General features: G+C 49.5%; 1 protein-coding gene across 7 annotated transcripts in view; it reads left to right on the forward strand.

Moving 5' to 3' along the window:
• DZIP1L (DAZ interacting zinc finger protein 1 like) overlaps positions 1-20,338 on the forward strand; it is a 43,009-nt gene extending 22,671 nt beyond the window's left edge. For 6 of the 7 annotated variants that reach the window (XM_045088869.1, XM_004762433.3, XM_045088870.1 and 3 more), the window contains 10 exons: positions 2,535-2,597; positions 4,021-4,161; positions 6,419-6,449; positions 7,547-7,597; positions 11,788-11,921; positions 12,618-12,810; positions 15,301-15,517; positions 15,959-16,149; positions 17,721-17,860; positions 19,400-20,338. In XM_045088869.1, coding sequence (XP_044944804.1) covers positions 2,535-2,597; positions 4,021-4,161; positions 6,419-6,449; positions 7,547-7,597; positions 11,788-11,921; positions 12,618-12,810; positions 15,301-15,517; positions 15,959-16,149; positions 17,721-17,860; positions 19,400-19,561 — 1,323 coding nt within the window. In that variant the 3' untranslated portion in view covers positions 19,562-20,338. The remainder of the gene's footprint in view (positions 1-2,534; positions 2,598-4,020; positions 4,162-6,418; positions 6,450-7,546; positions 7,598-11,787; positions 11,922-12,617; positions 12,811-15,300; positions 15,518-15,958; positions 16,150-17,720; positions 17,861-19,399) is intronic. The other variant, XR_006609228.1, reaches the window with a different exon arrangement.
• The last annotated feature ends 471 nt before the right edge of the window (positions 20,339-20,809 follow it).

Raw genomic sequence — 20,809 nt, forward strand, 5'->3', positions numbered from 1 at the left:
TTTCTATGAGTTTTAGATTCCACAAGTAAGTGAGATCATACAGTGTTTGTCATTCTTATCTGGTTTATTTCACATAGTGTAACGTCCTCTAGGTTCATTCATGTTGATGCAGGATTTCCTTCTTTTTTAAGACTGAATAGTATTCCAGTGTATGTATGTACCATGTTTGCTTTATTATTCATCTATCAGTGGATTATTAGGTTTCCCTGTTTTGGCTATTGTGAATAATGCTGCAATGGACATGGGAGGGTATCTCTTTGAGATCCTGATTTCAGTTTTTTTGGGTCAGTATCAAGAAGTAGGGTTGTTGGATTACATGTTAGTTCTGTTTTTAATTCTTAAAAAATTTTTATTTATTTATTTATTTGTTTGAGAAAGAGAGAGAGGGCATTTGCAAGAGAGGGGAGGTGCAGGGGAAGAGGTACAAACAGACTGTACTCAGAGCACAGAGCCCGTTGTGGAGCTCATCTCATGACCCTGAGCTGAAATCAAAAGTCAGATGCTTAACTGACTGAGCCACTGAGGCACCCTTAAATTTTTTTTTTAATAACAGAAAAACAAACAAGTTTATTAACAAATACATTTCATGTCTACCTGGGAGATACCAGGGGAAATGAGTAAGTCTATTTTTAATTTTTGAGGTACTTCCACTCTGTTTTTCATAATAACTACACCAATTTATATTCCCTCCAGCAGTGTATGAGGATCCTCTTTTCTTCACATCCTCACCAACACTTGTTTTATATATCTAACTATCTACCTATATCTATTTTAATAATAGCCATCTTGCAGGTGTAAGGTGTGGTATCTCATTGTGGTTTGATTTACATTTTTGTGCTCACTAATGTCTAATGTTGTAGGCCTTCTTTGGGGAAATGTCTATTCAGACTCTTTGTCTATTAATTTTTTTTTCTTTTTGTACTGAGGTATAGAAGTTCCCCATATTTTGGATGTGAGCTCCCTATCAGATATGTGGTTTGCAAAATATTTTTTCACATTCCATAGGTGGTTCTCCTGTTGCGTGGAATGTTCTATATATTTCTGTCTTGCCCATTTGGTCTATACTGACATTCGAGTCTAGTGTTCCCTTTTGGTTTTCTGCATGGATGATCTTTCCGTTGTTGAAAGTGGGCCATTGAAGCCCCATACTCTTACCGTATTGCTATTTCTCCCCTCAGTTGTATTAATATTTGCTTTATATGTTTAGGTGCTCTGATTTTGGATGCTTCTATATTTACAATTGTTATATTGATGAATTAACCACTTTATCATTATATAGTGACTATTCTCTTGTAACAGTTTTTTACTTAAAGCCTTTGACGGAGTTATAGCTACCCCATTCTCCTGGTTGTGGTTTGCATGAAATATCTTTTCCCATCCCTTCAGTTTCAGCCTATGTGTGTCCTTGAGATGAATCTCTTGTAGGCAGCCTATAGCTGGATCTTATTTTTCTAATCCATTCAGTCACTCTGTGTCTTTTGATTGGAGGACTTGGTCCATTTAAATTTAAAGTAATTAATGGTGAGTAAGGACTTACTATTGCCATTTTGTTAATTGTTTTCAGACTGTTTTGTAGTTACTTTGTTCCTTTCCTCCTCTCTTGCTGCCTTCCATTTTGATGTGATGGTTTTATTTTGTAATGGTATGCGTTGATTCCTTCACTTTTTGCATATTTGCTATAGGTTTTTTGTGGTTAGTGTGAGATTTACATAAACCATCTTATAGTACAGCAGTCTATTTTAAGCTGATAATAACTTAATATTGGTTGCAGGTAAATACTTCTCCTCTTACACCTCCTGGTGTCTACAAACCAGCCAGTCGGATCTGTGGATGGTTGTTGAGATCCCCATGCTGGGTGCCACAGGCTGATTTGGCTCTGCCCTGTCCCCCAGTTCTGAGGGCGGGGGAAAGAAGTGGGCCTCCTGGGCAGCACCCCATGAGGCTGGGGCGGTGGGTGCTCACTTGCTGTCACTTTCCTTCATAGGAAAAATTGCAGGCTGAGGGGGTGTCTCTTTAGGCATCAAACTGTGCCTCCTTGGGGAGAGCTGAGGCAGGTAAAGTGAAACTTCTCTGGACTGCATCTATTCTCAGGTTTATTTTTTATTTTTTATTTTTTTTTTTGTTTTCCTCTTTTGAAGTGTCAGAAACTCTCAGCTGGGTTCCTGGGCTCCCACAGAGGAATCTGCACCTGTGGGTGGTTTGAGAGCTGGAATTTCTTATGGTACCGTTTTACTGATATCACTTCCAATTTTTAAGTTTAAATCTTTGACCCACCTAAAATTTATTTTGGTTTAAGATATGAAATAAAGATTGAAGTTCATATATTTTTTTTCCAGGTAGTTAGCCACCTGTTTGAACTCCATTTGTCAATAATCTATTTCCCCCAGAGTAAGATTCTATCCCCCACCACCCCCCAGTCTTTGTCTGGGCTTTCTGTTCTTTTTACTACTCTGCCTAATCATGAGCCAGCACTTTTTAATTCCTGTAGCTTTGTAGTACATTCTGATATCCAGAGTCCTGTTTATCTTTTTCAGAAAGCAGAATGGAAGAGAAAAATGAAGGAACTTCAGGGAAAGCATGCAGCTCAGAAGCAAGAGGTAACTCTGGGTGGTCAGAGGGAGCTGGGTTTCCTGAAACCTCCTCTTACCCTACGGCACCCCCATCCTCTATCACTAGCCCCCTCAAACTGACCAGTATTTGGTTGCTGATGGTGTTCCTGGTGGTTGACCCCAATCAATCCCCAGAAGGGGTCAGCCACCCAAACAGCAGCCTCCCTGGCCCGGAGTCAGGGCCTCTGGGACTTGTCTTCTGAACCCAACACCTGCTTTACTCTGTGGTCCCCTATGCAGGGACCCCTTCAGGCCGTCCACAGAGACCAGGCCTGGAAACCTTAGATGCATTGTCTGGTCATTTCATGTTTGCGCTCTTCCTTGAAACCCCACCCAGGAGAGAACCTCAGCCATCATTCAAGGGGAGCCCACATGGAAAGGGTCAAATACTGAGATCGGGGAATAGGGAGCAGCAGGCCTCAGAATGAGAAAACAGCTCCTATGAAAATGCCCCTGAGGAGGAAGCAAGTTGAGGAGGAAGCTGGTTATCAGAAGCTCCAGGTACTGCCTACAGAAAGCCCAGAAGAAGAAGGCAGGTGCTCAGATCAGAGGCCAGCACTCCCATTTCCAGTAATTCCCATCTGATGGGTTTTTTAAAAAAGATTTTTATTTGTCTATTTAACAGAGAGATCACAAGCAGACAGAGAGGCAGGCAGAGAGAGAGAGAGGGGAAAGCAAACTCCTGGCCGAGCAGAGAGCCCGATGTGGGACTTGATCCCAGGACCCTGGGATCATGACCTGAGCTGAAGACAGAGGCTTTAACCCACTGAGCCACCCAGGAGCCCCGACCATCTGATGGTTTTATTTTATTTGAAACATCTTCAGATGGGAAATACGGTTTAATTTATTCCAAAAGTGGAAGAAACATATGAAGGCACACTCAGTACAATGTACTGAAATATATGGAGGTTCACTTCCACCCCAACTCTGTCTACCTGCCCCCATCACCCACCCCGTGGCTCTCTGTCCACTTGTACTGCTTTCTTGGGTATTTTTCTAGAGTATCTTTATGCAAATAGAAAGAGTCTCATCTATCTACTCTTACAACAGCACGGGACAGTATTTTCTTCACCTTCCGGTTTTTCCCTAAGAACACTATTGGATGACTCATGAATGGCCTCAGGTTATCTGACTGTCCTTCCGTGGGTGGTCATGCTGGACAGAAAGCCTGTTTGCCCTGATTGTAGGGGTCTGTATCCAATTCTCACTTCCCCTCAAGCACAGCTTGGAAATATGCCCAAACTGGAAAGTATTCCATCCTGTTAGAAGCCACCTGCCCAGGTCTGGAAGCCCCCACCCCACTTCAGGTGAAACTGCAGCCAGCATGTGCCTCCAGGAGCAGGCCCTGCAGCTCCCGGGCACTCCGAGGTTGCTGTGACACCTGACTGACTGAGTCCCCTGTGCCCACCAGCTGCAGGAGCAGAACGAGATGCTCCGGGCCTCCCTGTCTCAGGATCAGAGGAAAGCAGCTGCCCGGTCCCAGCGCCAGATCAGTGCTCTCCGCGCCCAGCTCCAGGAACAAGCCAGGCTCATTGCCTCCCAGGAGGAGATGGTAGGTCTGTCCCTCCTCCTTGCCAGGCCCTGGGGCCCCTAGGCCTCTTCTCTGTGAGGATCTCCTTTGATTCTCCGGACTCACTGGCAGTGGTCTCATTAACGAGGCTCTCTCAGGAGAGAAAAGAGTGATGAAGCTGCGGCTGTCTCTTTCCAGGCTGAAGATAGCCCTGTTGTCCGGAAGGCCTGAGCTAAGTTCACACTAACACCAGACACTGTCTAAAGGCTGGCACCTACTTGATACTTGGTATATTACTTCATTTAAACCTCACTGCTGCCCTTCAAGGCAGACATTGGCTTCCTCCCATCTTCCTTTGACAGATGATGGAACAGGCTGGAGAAGCAGGTGCCTCCCTCAAGTCTACAGAGCATACCCTATAAGAGCCAGTGTGGGGATTCAGCCCTGGCCAGGCAGTGCACTGCAAAACTTGGGCTCTTTTCATTGTGTTCTCAGACATCTTTTCCTGGTCAAAACACTTGTCCTAAATTAATGGACGCTGAAGATGTTGTCACACAAATTAGTATGGTGAGAAGTCATCTGCTCACACAGCACCTCTCTCCTAGAGCTGACCCCTTGACCTACTGCTAACTCTCTGCCCAGTCTGGGCTCAGCTCCCCCTTTTGAGTTGCAAGTCAGGGGACAGGTGTCTCTGCCATCAGAGGGGCCCCTCTGTGGCTTCAGGGCCTTGCCTTGCTTCTGAAACCCCCTCCACACAGATTCTCTGAGCAGAGCACCTCCTGTCACTATCTAGTTCAGTCTTGTTCCCACTCCCTGGTTTTTGTGTTTTCAGTTCTCCCAGCTGTACTTCACTCGGGTAATGGATCTGACCCTCTCTTCTGCTTTTCATTTTTCTGGGCCTCCCGCCACTTAGCTCTTCACTGCTCTGGCCACCTCAGGTCCAGTCTGGAAATTTCTTCCTTCTGTTACCCAGGACTCCTGTTTGCAGATATTTCACTAGGGAGCCCATTGGCTAAACCTGGATTTAGAATAGATAAGTAGGGGTTTATTTGTATTGTAACGTCAAAAGAGGTGACAGTTGATGGCCTTGATTTGGCAGCAAAATTATGTCATTGAAAATCCAAACTCAGTTTTTCTTTTTTATCATCCTCAGTGGGTTGACTTTTGTTTTCATGTTTGACCCTTATCATTGCAAGATGGCTGCCATAGCCCCAACCATCACAAGCATATTCAGTAGAAGAAGTTGATGAAAAGGCCCCTTCCTCAGACTTTTGCTTATATTTTATTGGTCAGAGCTGTATTACATGGGCAACCATAGCTGCAAGGAAGGTTAGAAGGCAAATAATTAGTTTTAGAGTCTCTAGAATAGAGGTAGGCAAAGAAAGAAGTAGTTGGAAATTGGCATTGGATGTGTCATTCATCAGTAGATAATAAAAAACAACTGAAGCTTAAGCAGAAGAGGAAATTTGTCTTAAGGATAGACAGGGTGTCTCAGAAAGTTCAAGGCAGGAGAGCAGCTGAGTCTGGGATTAACTAGAACGAGAGACATGAATGTGGTCAGGAGTTTTCCTTTGCTGTGTGTCTCTGTCCTTTTCTCTAGATCTGCGTAAACTTGTTCCTTTTATTCTGAAGATCAGCTTTCACATCATACCTACCCCATATGGCAATACAAATAAACAAGCAGCAAACAAACAAACAAACCCCAAACCAGTTGGCTGCCACTGGCTCTTGACTTCACATGTTTCCAATTCAGAGTTCTCTGCCCCAACCTAGACACTTGGCTATGGTTGTGGTGTGCGGTCACGTTGTCACAGATGGCTGTCCCATGTGCAACTGTGTGGAAGGAGGATGAAGAGGCACCTTCTGGAAAAGGAAGGGCTCAGCAGTTTAATGACTGTCCAGCTCATGCCTCCTTCCGCCCAGGGGGCCCTCAGCTCATGTCCCCATGGTGGGGGGAGCCTGCCTTACCCTGGTTGTCCACCAAGTGTACCAGCAGTATTGCTGTATGCCTGTCCCACTCCACTCATGTGGGGCTCCTGCCCTTCAAATCACAGTCCCTCTCTGAAGAGGAGCATTCTTGCCTCCCCATCCTGGATGCTGCTGTTCAACCTCAGTGCCACCACCCCCCTTACATATGGATGGCAGGAGGCATACTGGGGGGTTGGGGCAGCGTTCTCCGAGTTCCTTCTAGTTCCCAGTGGGGGATATGGAAACTGACTGTCCCTTCTTTATGGTGCTGGGCAGGCCTACGGCACAGAGCAGGGTTCCCGGCTGCCTGTTCTGTTCTGTATCTTTGCAGATCCAGACCATGTCTCTCAGGAAGGAGGAGGGTAAGTTCTCATGGGGTGTTTTCTAATAGTCTTGGCCTCTTCTTTCTCCTGTCCCCCACCAGTCAGTTTATAGAATGAGGGGGTGGCAGTGAGAGCAGCTCCTGGGTCATGGGGTGTCAGGCTCGCTGGCTGGGTGAGGGAGGGCAAGAAGAGATCTGCTTCTGGGACAGACAGATGGATTCTGGCCTGGCCTGGTCTTCTCTGTGGGGTAGTGGAGACCCAGGGAACAGTAGGATCCTGCGGACAGTGACTGATGGAGCTTTTCACGAAAAGATTCTAATTCCTCATGCCTAGGGTTCGAGCCATCAACTTTGACCTTCCTCTCAGGGTGTAGCAAGTTGAATATGAATGTGGCCTGTCTAGAGTATGTGTAGTCTTCCTCTGGGTACCCTGGTGTGCTGCTGTGTGTTTCTTGTGTGTGTGTGAGTGTCTCATGGATGCACGTGCTGGTGTCTAAAGGGAGCCAGTAACACACAGGAGACCGCCCCTGTGTGGAGGACCTTGGCCAGGCCCTTATGAAACCTGGCCCGTTGGACTCCCACTTCTTCTGTCCTGTCTCTTTAGCCACCTTTCTGCCTTTTCTTGCAAACCCACATGCCTGTCCCTAATCCCTGCCTCTAGGTCAGATGTTCCTTCCCCAGCTTGGCCAGCAGGTCAGAGAAGCACCCTCCCTGTGGCCTTGAACGTCCTGAGGGCTGGGGCTGGGATGTGTGCCACGTGTGTCGCCAAGCACTTTAGATTCATTGTCTCATTATGTTGTCCCCACTACTTAATGTGGACCCAGCATTATCAGACTCATTTTTTAGATGAGGAGACTGGGGCTTGCTGAGGTTCTGGGACAGCCCCCTCCCCCCCGCTCCCACCACGTGGGGTTGTGAAGGACCAGCAAAGGGCAAGCTGGGCTGGGAACTCTGGTCTTTCTGGCTCGAGCTGTCTGTGCTCATGACTGCAACTCCATCCGTCCTGCCTCTCCTGGTGAAGAAACGACTGGAAGGCTTGCTCTTTCTGGCCCGCAATCACGTTGTGTTCTGCACTTTCCTCCAAGTCAGGGATGGTATCCGGGGCATTGGGGCCACTAACTGTTGGGCTCTCCTCAGGGACCTGCGAGGGCCTGAAGGCTGTGGTCACAGAAGACTCTTCTGAGGAAGGTGAGGCATGACTCTCTTTCCCCGGTGTCTAATGCAGGATTCGTCCTGCATTAGATTTGTCCTCCTTGTCCAGTTTGTCTCTCCCTCACTGTGTCTGGCTACCGGAAGCCTGGGAAAGGGAAGTAGGAACATGAGACGAGTACTTTAAGCACCTTGTGTGTGCCAGGCAGGTTACACACAGGCCTTAAGGTGCGATCTGATGGCTCACTGATGGGGAAGCCCAGAGAGGGCCAGCGACTTGCCTGGAGTTACAGATCCGGCAGGTAGGCGGAGGCGGGATTCGGAATCTGCCTGGGCTCCCTCTCCACAGTCGTGGGCACCTTCTGTTTTCATTCAGTCCATTCGGTGGTGAGTCTGGTATGCAGAAAGAGCTCAAACAGATGATTTAGGGGATGCAAAGAAGAAGTGGAAAAAAAAAATAGCAGTTTTCCTCTGACTGTGGGAGCTCCTGGGGGAGTTGGGGAGAAGAGCTCCCAGGAGAGATCAGGGAGTGCGTGCAGCTGACCTGCTGACCAGGGCCTGCCCTCTGGAGCTGGGCTCTGATATGACAAAAGTGACCCAACCAATGCACCCAGGAAAGGGTTTTATTTGTGTCACCAAAGAGTTCTCCATGGGAATTTTTTTTTTTAAAGATTATTTATTTATTTATTTGACAGAGAGGAGGATCACAAGTAGGCAGAGAGGCAGGCAGAGAGAGAGGAGGAAGCAGGCTCCCCGCTGAGCAGAGAGCCCGACACGGGCCGATCCTAGGAACTTGAGACCATGACCTGAGCCAAAGGCAGAGGTCTAACCCACTGAGCCACCCAGGCGTCCCTGGAATTTTTTTTTTTTTTTTAAGAACATTCTTTTTTTTTTTTTTTAAAGATTTTATTTATTTATTTGACAGAGAGAAGAGAGACACAGCAAGAGAGGGAACACAAGTGGGGGAGTGGGAGAGGGAGAAGCAGGCTCCTCGCTGAGCAGGGAGACTGATGTGGGGCTCGATCCCAGGATGCTGGGATTCACTACCCAAGCTGAAGGCAGACGCCCAATGGCTGAGCCAGCCAGATGCCCCGGAATTTTGTTTTTTAATGAATATTTCTTCCTTTACTTCTGAGACAGTAATCTATGCTCTTGGAAAAAAAGAAAAAAACAAGCAAGCAAGTGAGCAAGCGAGCAAAAGGGTGTGTGTACAGTGAGAAGTATGTCTCCCTCCTGCTGTGCTATCCAGTTTCCACCCAGAGATCACACTGCTATGCTTTCTCATTTATATTTCCAGAGATATTTGGTGCAGATATAAGCACATATGTGTATGCATTTTTTTCCTTTTTCCCAAATGGGATCATACTATACATACTGCTCTGTATTTGGTTACTTTCTCAACAACTTATTTGGGAAATCATTTCCTGTCCCTTTATGTACAGTTGCTTCATTATTTTTGCAGGGCTTTACAGTATTCTGTTGGATGGGTAAACCAAAATTTATTTATCTGTTTATTTATTTAAAGATTTTATTTATTTATTTGACAGACAGAGATCACAAGTAGTCAGAGAGGCAGGCAGAGGGAGAGAGAGGAGGAAGCAGGCTTCCCACTGAGCAGAGAGCCCGATGTGGGGCTCAATCCCAGGACCCTGAGATCACGACCTGAGCCAAAGGCAGAGGCTTTAACCCACTGAGCCACCCAGGTGCCCCATCAAAATTTATTTAACTAGTCCTCTACTACTTCCCACCCCCATCCTGTGCACTTAACCTTGGAATTTAGAAGTACAAATTAGAGATGCATGTAACTTTGTTGGGGGAAGCTCTCTGCTGAGTAACACAACACATTACTGGACCTGCTGAGGTCCATAGAGTGGAGGAACCAAATCCTTCCGCAGAGGCTGCTGAGTCATGGAGAGCCGAGCTGAGGAGGGTGCTTTGGCTGACCCCTACCCATCTCACTTGTCACACGAAGCTGGTGTCTCCCACACTGATCCACTGTGCTCGACCTCTTTGTATGCTGGCCTGCCTCTTCTAGTCCCGGATCAGCAGGAAAAATACCACTTGGGAACTTGTTAGAAAGGAAAGTTGTCAGATTCTCAGCCTTATCCCACATAAGCAGAGTCAGAAATTCTGGGGTGGGGTCCCGCAGTTTGCAATCTCCGGGCATCCTGATGCTTGTTGGAGCCCCACTGTCACACCAGTGGCTGTCTGCAGCTGACTGCACATTAAGAATCACCCAGGTCACTTGTAACTCTCCAAGGACCCCACCAGCCCCCCACCCCCGACCTTAACAGAACATATAGGAGGTGGGTTCCAGGCATCGTTAGTATTTAAAGCCCCTGGTGATTCTGATGTGTGGCCACGGTTGGGGCTTGTGCCCCAGCGTGGACTTGATGGAGGAGGATCAACCTTGTGGGGGGCAGCTTGCTAAAACACAGGTTGCTGGGTTTCCAATCCATAATTTTTGACTCAGTAGGGTTGGAGTGGGATCTGAAAATCCGCATTTCTAATAAGTTACCTGGTGGTGCCATCGCTCAGGCTCACAGTTCGGGAACCATTGCTCTAGAACACTTGGTTCTCAGGCTTGGGTGTTAGAAGATCTGAGGTCTAGGGCCTAGCTTCAGAGATTCTGATGTCATTAGTTTGGGATGGGGCCCAGGAGATTCAAATGTGCAGCCACAGTTGACATCATTCTTGAATGTGAGCCCCTTGAGGGTCTTCTTCTGTGCCCCCCAGCACCCCAGTACAGGCTTGTTCATTCTCCATATTACTTATCAGAAAATGTCTACTGAGTGAATCTAAGGGCTGGTCCTGCTCTAAGGGCAGTGTGCCCACCCTCCCTCCCACTGCCCACCCCACACTAGACCCGTCTCCTTGGAAGGCCTCTTTGCAGCAATGGCCACATTTTATTGTAATAGCTTATTTTATTATCCTCTGGGTCCACATTTCTCACAGTATGGTCTGTGGCTCACCTCCACCATAATTGTTTAGACAAGTTAAAGTGCAGTTTCCAGGGCCCTTCCCTGGACTTACGGAATCAGACTCTCTGGAGGGTGGGGCCAGGGAATATGCATTTTTAACTCTTGTGGTCCTGCTTTGAAGGGCGAGTCTCTAACCTCTAGAGACAGTAAGCTTGAAGGGAGTTTATGGTGTCTGTCCCATGAAGAATTCAATCCCCTGGATGGGAGCAGACGTGGTACAGCAGTAAGTGAGAGTGTCAGTTGGGGCCAGAATCACATAGGGCTGGCAGCCGGCAGGGCCTGGAATCTGCGGTTTACAATCGCCAACATACAGAAACAGCCTAAGTGTTCATTGATGGATGAATGGATAATGAGGTTGAGGTATATATATATATATATATATATATATATATATATATATATATGAATATTATTTAGCCATAAAAGGGGGGAAAGCCTGCCATTTGTGACAACATGGATGGACTTTGAGGGCATTGTGTGAAATGAAATAAGTAAGAGAAAGACAAATCTGTATCATCTCCTTTATATGTAGAATCAAAACAAATCAAAAAACAAACTTGTAGAAGAAAAGATCATAATTTGTGGTTACCAGAGGTGGTGTAGGGGAAGGGGATTGGAGGAAGGTGGTCAAAAGGTACAAGGTGCCCGTGAGAGCAGAAACGAGTGCCAGGGAGGTCATGGACAGGAGGACCAGAGTTAACACTGCTGGAAGACAGACGGGAAAGCTGCTAAGAGAGTAGACCCCAAGAGGTTTCATCACAAGGGGAAACTTGTTTCATTTTTTTCTTTTGTATCTGTATGAGAGGGTGGGTGTCAACTAAGCTTACTGTGATAATCTCTGAATAAAGTCAAGTCACTATGCTATATACCTTAAATGTATAAGCTGCTCTGTGTCAGTTATGTCTCAATAAAACTGGGTTGGGGGGAGGAATGGAACTCAGCAACAAGCTGCTGCTAGGGCTCAAGAGCAAGTCCAAAGCCCACAAATCCCAGATTCATCTGAGCAGCACTGAGCCCCAGATCTTGGCGGCCCGGACTGGCAGGGGAGGAGAATCCTGCAGGCAGGTATGTGGTCTGAAGCAGTGGGAGCCAGCAGCAGAAACATCCCCAGTGTCTGGGAGGGGCACTCAGGTGGGGTCCGTGGCTCTGGGCTCATGGTCTGGTGAGGGCCACGCAGGTGCTACGTGACTTTGAGAATGGAGGTTTTGGGCGGCTAGGCTGACCTTGGTGGATTGTTGTGTGCTGCAGATCTGGAGGACTCCCGAGACGGACAGCAGAATGTGCTGGCTGCTCTGAGGCGAAACCCCACCCTGCTGAAGCAGTTCAGGCCAATCTTGGAGGACACCCTGGAAGAGAAACTGGAAAGCATGGGGATAAAGAGAGTAAGCGCAGGGGCCACAGCTGCAAGGGCTGCTGCCTACCATTTGGATATGTGGCATTCTTAACCTGGCAAGTGTTTGATTGCTCTTAGCTGCATAGGCTTCTTCGTCTTACTTGTTCAGCTGGGAAGCCTTTCATATCTGGGAATATAAACCCACATGGCTTCTCCTTACCTCATGGCAGCAGTGTGGTCTCTCTCCTCCGTTTCAAGTGGTTGCTGGGGGTGTCACCCTGTGTCCTGACCTCTCTGTGCTCTCCACTCATGGGCTGCTTTCTTCTGTGCCCATTTATTATTTTTATTTTTATTTATTCATTTGAGAGAGAATGAGAGCAAGAGAACACAAGTAGAGGGAGTGGCAGGGAGAGGGAGAAACAGACTCCCCGCTGAACAGGGAGCCCTATGCCGGGGTCCATTCTAGACCCTGAGATCATGATCTCAGCCAAAGACAGACGCTTACCCGACTGACCCACCCAGGTGCCTACCATGCATGTTTTGACAAGGCTCCCAGACCCTAAACCACCACACTTTGTGCAGAATGTGCACCCCCTGCCCACCCTGCTCTGACGCTCACCATATCCTCTGCCAGAGAACACCCAGCGCTGATCACAGGGACTCCTAGGCCAGCAGCAGGCACGAGAGGCTTTGAGGGAGGACGAGGAGGCTTCTGTCTTCAAAGAGGAATGTCTGTCTTTTTTAGGATGCAAAGGGAATCTCCATTCAAACTCTCAGACACCTTGAGTCCCTCCTGAGAGCCCAGCGGGAGCAGAAGGCACGGAGGTTTTCTGAATTTCTGAGTCTGAGGGAAAAGCTTGTCAAGGAAGCCACCAGCAGAGTGAAGGAGGGACAGAGGAAGAGGGCACCAGCGTCCCAGCCAGACACCAAGGCTCCAGGTGAGCGGGCAAAAGGGCATCCCTGGGGGCTGTGACTGGGAGGATCTGCGCTGGTTTGCACACAAGGAGGGCGCACTGCTGTCTCCAACAGGGCATTACTTTCAAGGGCGAGAGGGGAGCATCCTCACAGATGACTGAGTCCAAAAGTTCTCTGTTGAGGGAACGCCAGAATCCAGGAGTGGGCCTGAGTCACCCAGGGAAGTTGGTGGAGAGCCAGAGTTGGGCCTGTGGTCAGCTCTGAGCTTGCTGCCCTACTCAGCAGCTTGGCTCTACACTACTTTACTTGCTTTGATCACAACTTGAACTTTGCTCTAACAGAGAGTAGCCCATTCTGTTTCTGGCTCTGAAGTGGGGCATGTCCGTGCCGGGAGAAGACCCAAGGCCTGAGAGCACTGGGGCTGCAGGTGGAGGCAAATAGGAATCAGATGGAAAATCTGCTGGGGAGCAGAGGGAGGGCGTGAGAGGCTGGGTGGAGTTCTGCCTGCCCACACATCCTCAGAGCTTGACTGTGGTTCCCTGGGCCAGATCACAGTCCCTGATTTGCCCCTGGGACTTGTGACAAGGACAGGCCCAGTGGTTCTTGGGGAGAATTCAGATGTGTGCCTGACGACCCTCTAGTCTCTGTCCTCCAGGTACTGAGAAAGAAGGGAATTTGTGTTCTTAGGTTTGAGAACCCCCCCATTTCTGGAGGATTCCCAGATCCACCGGGCTGCTGAAACTGGGGGCTCTAGGGAGGGCCTCAGGGGCTCGAGGCTGTTTGTGCAGGATGATGTTGCAGCTCCTTTCCCTCATATGTGGCCAGAGGGATACCAATTCTCTTATCTCCTCCTGTATAGGCAGACCCAACCTGAACTCTTCATGCTAAGGAATTTTCCAGAGTGTGGACACATTCTCTGGGGATATGAGATGATTTTTGTTGGTACAGGGACCGATAATTTTAAAATCTATTGAGGCTGATCTGTGCCAAGGCTTGCCACCTCAGCTGGGAAACCAGCCCAGACTAGGAGGTGTGATGGGGCCAAGCATAGGGGTGGGGTGTGTGGGTGCGTGGGCTGAGAGGAGAGAGGGGACAGGGAGGCAGGGAAGAGGAATGAGAGCATCTTCTGAGGACAGGCTTCCAAAAGAGGAAAGGTACCTCGTTCCTCCAGGTGCCTCTTCCTGTCTGGCCCTTGCTCCTGTGGTCAGAAAGCCAAGAGTGAGAACCACCCCTTGCCGAGCTCCCCTTCCCAGGCCCAGGGGCCCCACCTTCTCCAGGGCATGTCTCGGAGGTGTGAGATGAGTAATGTGTTTTTACAGCATTTTGTAGATCTCTCTTTCCAGCTCTACATGCTAGTTTTCTAGGTCCCATGAGTGCTATGTGAATGCTCACCTCTGATTTCTGCCTTGATTGCGCCTCCTTTTGTTTTGGGGCAAAGCTGTGGGATGAAGCAAGGCCATGAGTAGCAAGAACCCTGGCTTTGGGGTGGCTGATGACCTGAGTTGGGGAGTGGTCAGTTGTACTGACCACTTCCTTCCATGGAATTGTGGGCCTTGATTGAGTCCCTGGATCTCCTGCATCCTCAGTAAAGCAGGGAGAACAACACTGTCCTAAGGGCTCGGGGCTTGGTGGCTGCTGTAGGTAGAGGGCTTAGCTTGCTGTCGGTGTGCAGTAACCAGCTGTCGCCGTTCCTTTCCCTCAGTCAGTTTGTCTGCCTTCCCTTCCCTTCAGTCTGCCCCTCCTAGAAGATCTACTTCTGTGTAGATGCGTTCTCAGAGAGCAGTGTATTTCAGACGTTTTCTATCTTGGACTACAGTAAGAAACACATTTACACGGTGACAGTCCACACATGTGAGTTTCATGCAACAGAACTTACTCTGACTCCCTGCGATGTGCTTCTCTTCCATTAAAAAAATTGCTGATCCTGGATCCTTGCCCCACTCCTACCCCAGCCTCAATGGGACTTGATGCAGTTCAGAAGAGGGAGGCACTGGGTCTGGGGTCTGCCGTTAGCCCTCCTGCCACTGGCATGTTTGGGAGGACAGTGGTGGATGTGGGTGGCCCATGTGGTCCTGTGGCGACCTCTGGTGGCAGCAGGGCCTTCCTGCAAGGTTGTCTGAACTCTTGCAGCTGCAGCCTGGGTGGGTAGAGAGGGTGGGGCTTTTGGGGAGATCAGGCCCTAGGACTGCAGGGTGAAGCTGCAGGGAAGCCGGGCTCCTCTTCAGACCTGCCGACTCCCGTGGGACTCCTGGAATGATGTCATGACCCTGGAACACAAGCTGCTCTCCTGGTCTCTGGTGGAACTATGGGCCATCCCCAACCCTGAGTCAAGCCAGCAGCAGGACAGACAGTTGGGAGTGGGGGCAAGGACTTTATTGGCTGTGGCTATTATGGTATAGAGTGACAGAGTGACTTGTCCATTTCTAGTGGGCCAGAACCTCTCTCTCTGTCTTCTTCAGGCTTGAAGGCCCAGATAGTCATGCCCTGGAACTTATTCCTCTCTGTGTTTCTAGTCAAAAGCCAGCAGAACACATTGGTCATCAAAGAGGCACAGACGAAGTCCAGGACCCTGCATGTGGCATTGCCATCCAAACCAACAGAGCCTCCCACGTCGACTCTTCAGAGCCGCAGCAGCCATGGCCCCGGCCTGGCCCACATGCCCACCCCCGCCCCACGTCCCAGAGCACATGGACGCTCCAGCACCCCTGCTTCCCCAGGGCCTGGGCTGAGGTGAGCCCTGGACTCTGCATTCCTACTGGGTCTGTGGCTGCGGCTCCCAACCTCAGGCAGTCCTTATCAGGGCTTCCCACAGGCTTCTGCAAACAGGTGAGGGGCAGAGACAGAAGTGAACAGGAGGCGCCTCAGGTGGGGTCCCCTCCCAAGCCCCCATGAAGAGACCAGGGTCCCTTGTTCCCAGGCGGGACAAATCTACCCTTCCTTCCCTATTTCTTCCTTAAGCCTTAGTTGCTGCACCAGGAGGGTTTGGTCCCCATCTTCTAACAGAGTTGCTGGTGTGGCTTCTGTGCTCCAGGGTACCTCCTGACTGTCACCCGGGCCCAAGGAAGGAGCAGGGCTGGCTCAGGCCAAACCAAACATGCTTACAAGTGGTGAGGTTTGGCTTTTAAAGTGTTTCTGGTCCATATAGGCCTCATTTCTTCCCCTCCATGACAGTACGCCCCCGTTCAGTTCTGAAGAGGACTCGGAGGAGGGAAATTCGGTGCAGCGGACATCCCTCCAGCCCCCACGAGGTCCCTCCAGAATGGGGTCCCGGCCAGAGGATGATTGGGACTGGTCTGACACTGAGACCTCGGAGGGGAGTGCCCAGCCCCCTAACAAGGGCTCAGGTGGGCTGGCTTCCTCAGGTGAGTGGTCTGGGACCACTGGGAAAGACCTTTTCCAGGCCAGATTTCTCTAGTTCTGGAAATACCCTGTAATTTTCTCTGGGTTTTCTGGTTTGGCAACTCATTGAAACTTGGGGAGAATGACCCTCCCTCCTATCAGATATTTTCCTGGGATTACAGAGATATCAGAAGGAAGAACCTGAGAGAGGTTTATTTTGCCCCTTTTTTTGCTTAACTGTTGGAGACTGGAGGAGCTCACTCACTCATTCCAAGCCTCCCAGTCCACCAGAATCCACCAGAACCAGGTACTGATAGCCACCAGGTCGGATGACAGGGTGGAAAGATTTTGGAAGCAGGAATTGGGAGTCCTCTGAGACAGTCTGGGCTCTGTCACTTGCTACCTGCTTGTGTCTGAGTGAGGGGTTTTGGTTCCTTTGCTGTAAAATGAGGTACTGGTACAAGACAATGAAGAGTAAGGAACACAGTGCCTGGACATAGTGGCCCTTAGCAAACAATTCTTCTTTTTTTTTTTTTTTTAAGATTTTACTTATTTACTTATTTATTTGAGAGAGTACACCCATGTGAGTTAACGGGTGTGTGTGTGTGTGTGTGTGTGTGTGTGAAGGACAGAGAGAGAGAGAGAGAATCTCAAGCAGACTCCATGCTGAGCACAGAGCCTGACTCAGGGCTTAGTCTCATCACCCTGAGATCATGACCTAAGCTGAAATCAAGAGTTGGGTGTTTGGGACACCTGGGTGGCTCAGTTCATTAAGCGACTGCCTTCGGCTCAGGTCACGATCCCAGGGTCTTAGGATCAAGTCCCACATCAGGCTCCTTTCTCAGTGGGCAGCCTGCTTCTCTCTCTGCCTCTGTCTGATTATGTATTCTCTCTCTCTCTCTCTGACAAATAAATAAATAAATCTTAAAAAAAAAAAAGTCGGATGCTTAACTGACTGAGCCACGCAGGCGCCCCTTAACGAACAAACAATTCTTGAATGAATCAATGAACCAAGGGCTGTTGTAGCCCCAGACATCTGCTGAGGCCCTCAGTCATTTGAACCCTATGAGGTGGTGGTTAGCACCCTGCTTCCTGGCTGTTCCTGAGGCCTGGACATCCCGCAGGGTTTAGCATGTCACCAGGAGTCTGTTCATAGTCTATGTCCCTGTTTAGCCCTCTTCCTGCATGGAGTTTGCAGAAAGTCTGTCTGGCCCTTGGCCCCTCTGTGATAATTTACATTTATGATACTTCTTCTCTTCTCAGTGAAGATGTTGAAGGAAGCTGTGTTTGCCTGTTAGTCTTGCTTTTCATATACCAGCTGGGCAGAGGTCCTGCCATTAAGAGGGAAGACCAGCTTCCTAAGCCTCTGTTCACGTCATTAACTGAAGTTATATTTTTAAGATGGGCAAAGCCTCTTTTTACCAGCACACGTTGGCCTGGGCCTTCTCTCTGCCCGTGCGCCTCTTCTTTGTGGCTGCCTTTCCTTCTCCCTTCGGACCCTTCTCCACACTCCCTCTATCCACACCAGAGCCTGGTCATGACTTATAAGGATGAGGCATTCATTCTCTGGAATTTCCCCTCCGGTGTCTTCCAGGAGCACTAGTGCAGTCGCTGGTCAAAAACCTTGAGAAACAGCTGGAAGCTCCAGTGAAGAAGCCCTCTGGAGGGGTCAGTCTGTTCTTACTGCCTAACACTGGGCCCCAGAGGGCTGCCGTGCCGGGAAACAAGCCTCAGGTAGGGCATAGGACTCTTGGAGGTTGTCCTGCCATTTCCAATAGAGCCAACTCCCAAGTGTTGGGGCCCTGGGGTGGGGTGTAGTGTCAGCCTTGGCCCTAGTGGGACATTGCCAGTGACCTCCCTGTCTCTTCTGCCCCTGCACAGGGGGAGGAATGGCCACTTCTTATTTGTATCCTTGTTGATGTTAAGAAGCCTTTTGGTTCATTACACAAGGAACTGCTCAACAGATTGTTTCTCCTAGTCACTCATGCTCCTATGTCCCGCCTCTGACAGAGCTGGGACCTGGTTCTGTGCCCGGATGCTTGCAGTAGCTACTGTCTTCTGGCTCGGCTTCATCCCATCATGGGCCCCACCTCCTTCCTTCAGTCAGCTCTGGACCCCAACTCCAGGATGTGTGTGCAGAGGAGACTTCTCTCTGAGGGCAGGGTGTTGGAGGGGCATCCCATAGCACATAGTAGTAGGGGAATATCTAGAGATCTTTGTTCAGAATATTCAAGGTCATTCCTTATCACTAAGAATGTCTTGGTGGTCTTCCCTCTCTGAGACTCTAGCTGCCATCAGCCTCTGCGACCATTACCATCAGGACCCCCTCCCCACTGCCTCCAGTCAGGGAACAACTCCTACATGCCCATTACCTGCTTAGGCAGAAAGATGTAGAGCTCGTTACTTCACATTCCTCTCTCACCCTTCTCAGTTGAAAAGGCATCTCTTGGGATGACCAGGAGAGTGGACAATCACTTTTTGGTCCTCACGAGATCATACACTTATTATATAATATGTTTGTTTTCTTATGCAGGCCGTGTGCGGTTTATGAGTAGGAAGTCCAAATGATTAAACAAGTATCTGTCCCTTCTCCTATGTCCCAGAGCAGGTTGAGGCTCTGCTCAGAGCCTGCTGCCCTCGGCCCAGGGTGTTTCTAGCTGCTTGGCCTTACATTCTGGGAAAAAACGCATAGGATGTTCCTATCAAAGGCCAGGAGGGCACTGAAAGTTCTGGAGTGGGGTCCATGGCCCAGAGGTTGCCTGGGCCCTTGGCCTGCTCAGGCTTTTCCGTTGGCTACAGCCCAACCACTTTCCAGGCTAGGGGATCCTGGTGTTCTGGAGCGTCTGCTACTCCTCGAGTCAGGGTGTTTAACCAGGCCTCAGAGCAGCTGTCTGAGAGGAGGGGAGGTGTGCATTAGCCTGGGCTGCATTCAGCTCAGGGATTCAGAAAAGTCAATGCTCTGGGCTTTCAGCTCCATCAATGTGGGGAATTAACAAATCTGAACAAAGTTTAAATTACAAGAGCAACTTGACTTGCCATAAGCCTTTCCAGAGAACTTGCCTTGGTTTGGCCAGTGGGATTTCAGGAGCATTTGAAATCACTCTGATTCAGGGTCTCTGAATCAGGTCTTCCAAGACAGGGAAATGGGAACAAACAGGAGAAGGAGCATCTCCCTCCTGCTCCTTCCAAACCTGCATTTTGCCCCCATGTCTGTCCAGCATTTCGTCCTCCATTGTCAGAATGCATTTTCCTCTTCCCCTTCCCTCGCTGTAGCTTTCTGATGCTGAGAGTGACTTGGAGATTTCTTCCTTGGAAGAGCTCCCCCAGGACCTGGGCCAGAGAGAAAAATCAAAGATCCTGTCTCGCTCAAAGCCACCGGAGAAGTCTGATGCCAGCCCTTGGAGCCCTGGCCGACCCAGGGTCCCTGGTTGGTGATCCTGCCCCAGAGGCGGGCTCCCTGAACAGAAGAGGCTGCTAGGCCTCTTGTCTTCGCCAGTAACCAAGAGATCTCCTTTGGAAAGAAGCAGAGCAGAAGTTGGATATAATTTCTTCCCTCCCACCTGTCCTGCTTCCAAGCACCAGGGGTGCTTGTTGCCCCTGGGTCCCAAGGCTTGAGAAAGGGTTATAATGAGTTATAAAGGGTTATAATGAGCAGTCTCCTTTCCCACCTCCATGTTCACTCTGGCCTGAAGGAGCCCCTTGATCTTTATTTGCTGGCATTTTGTAAATCTGTGGGAAGACTGTGTAGATGAGTTACCTGCAGGGTAACACTCATGGTGAGTGTCTTTGTGGGGACACATGCCTCAGTCAGTCATTCAGTGACTGATTCAAAGTCATTTACTGAGTGCTTGCTCTGTGCCAGGCCCTTCATCCTCTCCCTGCTGAATTGGGGTGCTGGCAGAGGTGACTGGGGTGGAATTACAGGGTGCTAAACTAGTGACAGAGCTTAGGGTGCTATGGTAGTAGAGCCCGAGCCAGCCAGTGCTGTAAGGGGAGGTCCTGGAGAGGGTCTCAGAGCTGATGTCTGGCTGTGCTTCCACAGTGGCAGGAGGGAGGGAAAGCCACCTGGATGGGACCCCGTGCTCAAAGACCCACAAATTTAATTTTTGATATTATCTCCAAAATTAAGTTATCTATGCCACCACTGTATTTTTTTAATGTGAAGAGCTTAATTTATTATATGTGAACACTTAAATAACACAATGGTTACAACTCGTGTGTACTCATTATTTTGGAGCTTCAGCAGGGGCAGAGTGGGGGTGAAGCGAGTGCACCTTGGTCATGTTAGGTGAGGTCTGTTGGGATGTGGTTGCCAAGATGGAGTTAGGAGTGCCAGAGGTTGGCTGGGCTGAAGGCGGAGGAAGCAGAAGGGACAGGGAGAGCCCTCAGAGAGTGGGGGAGGTCCCACCACAGGGAGAGGAGAGGGAGCCCCCAGACTGCCTGGCAGGGCTGACATCTCCGCCAGCCCTGTGGGAGCTGTGGAGCAGGGACCCCTCCTACCACCCCCCACCGCCACTGGGGAGAAAGGGTTGGGCTCTAGTGCCCCCACCCTGTCAACCTACTCCATTCCTCAGAGTCCAACGGCAATTTCTGGCCTCAAGGGAGATGCAGCCTTGTGCCTCCAAGACTCACATGTAGAGGAACCCCAGTCCATCTGCCCACTGAGACTTTGAGTATGCAGCA

The sequence above is a fragment of the Mustela putorius genome, unplaced genomic scaffold, assembly GCF_011764305.1.
Source record: "Mustela putorius furo isolate JIRA1106 unplaced genomic scaffold, ASM1176430v1.1 tig00003834_pilon_pilon_pilon, whole genome shotgun sequence".
Classification (NCBI taxonomy): domain Eukaryota; kingdom Metazoa; phylum Chordata; class Mammalia; order Carnivora; family Mustelidae; genus Mustela; species Mustela putorius.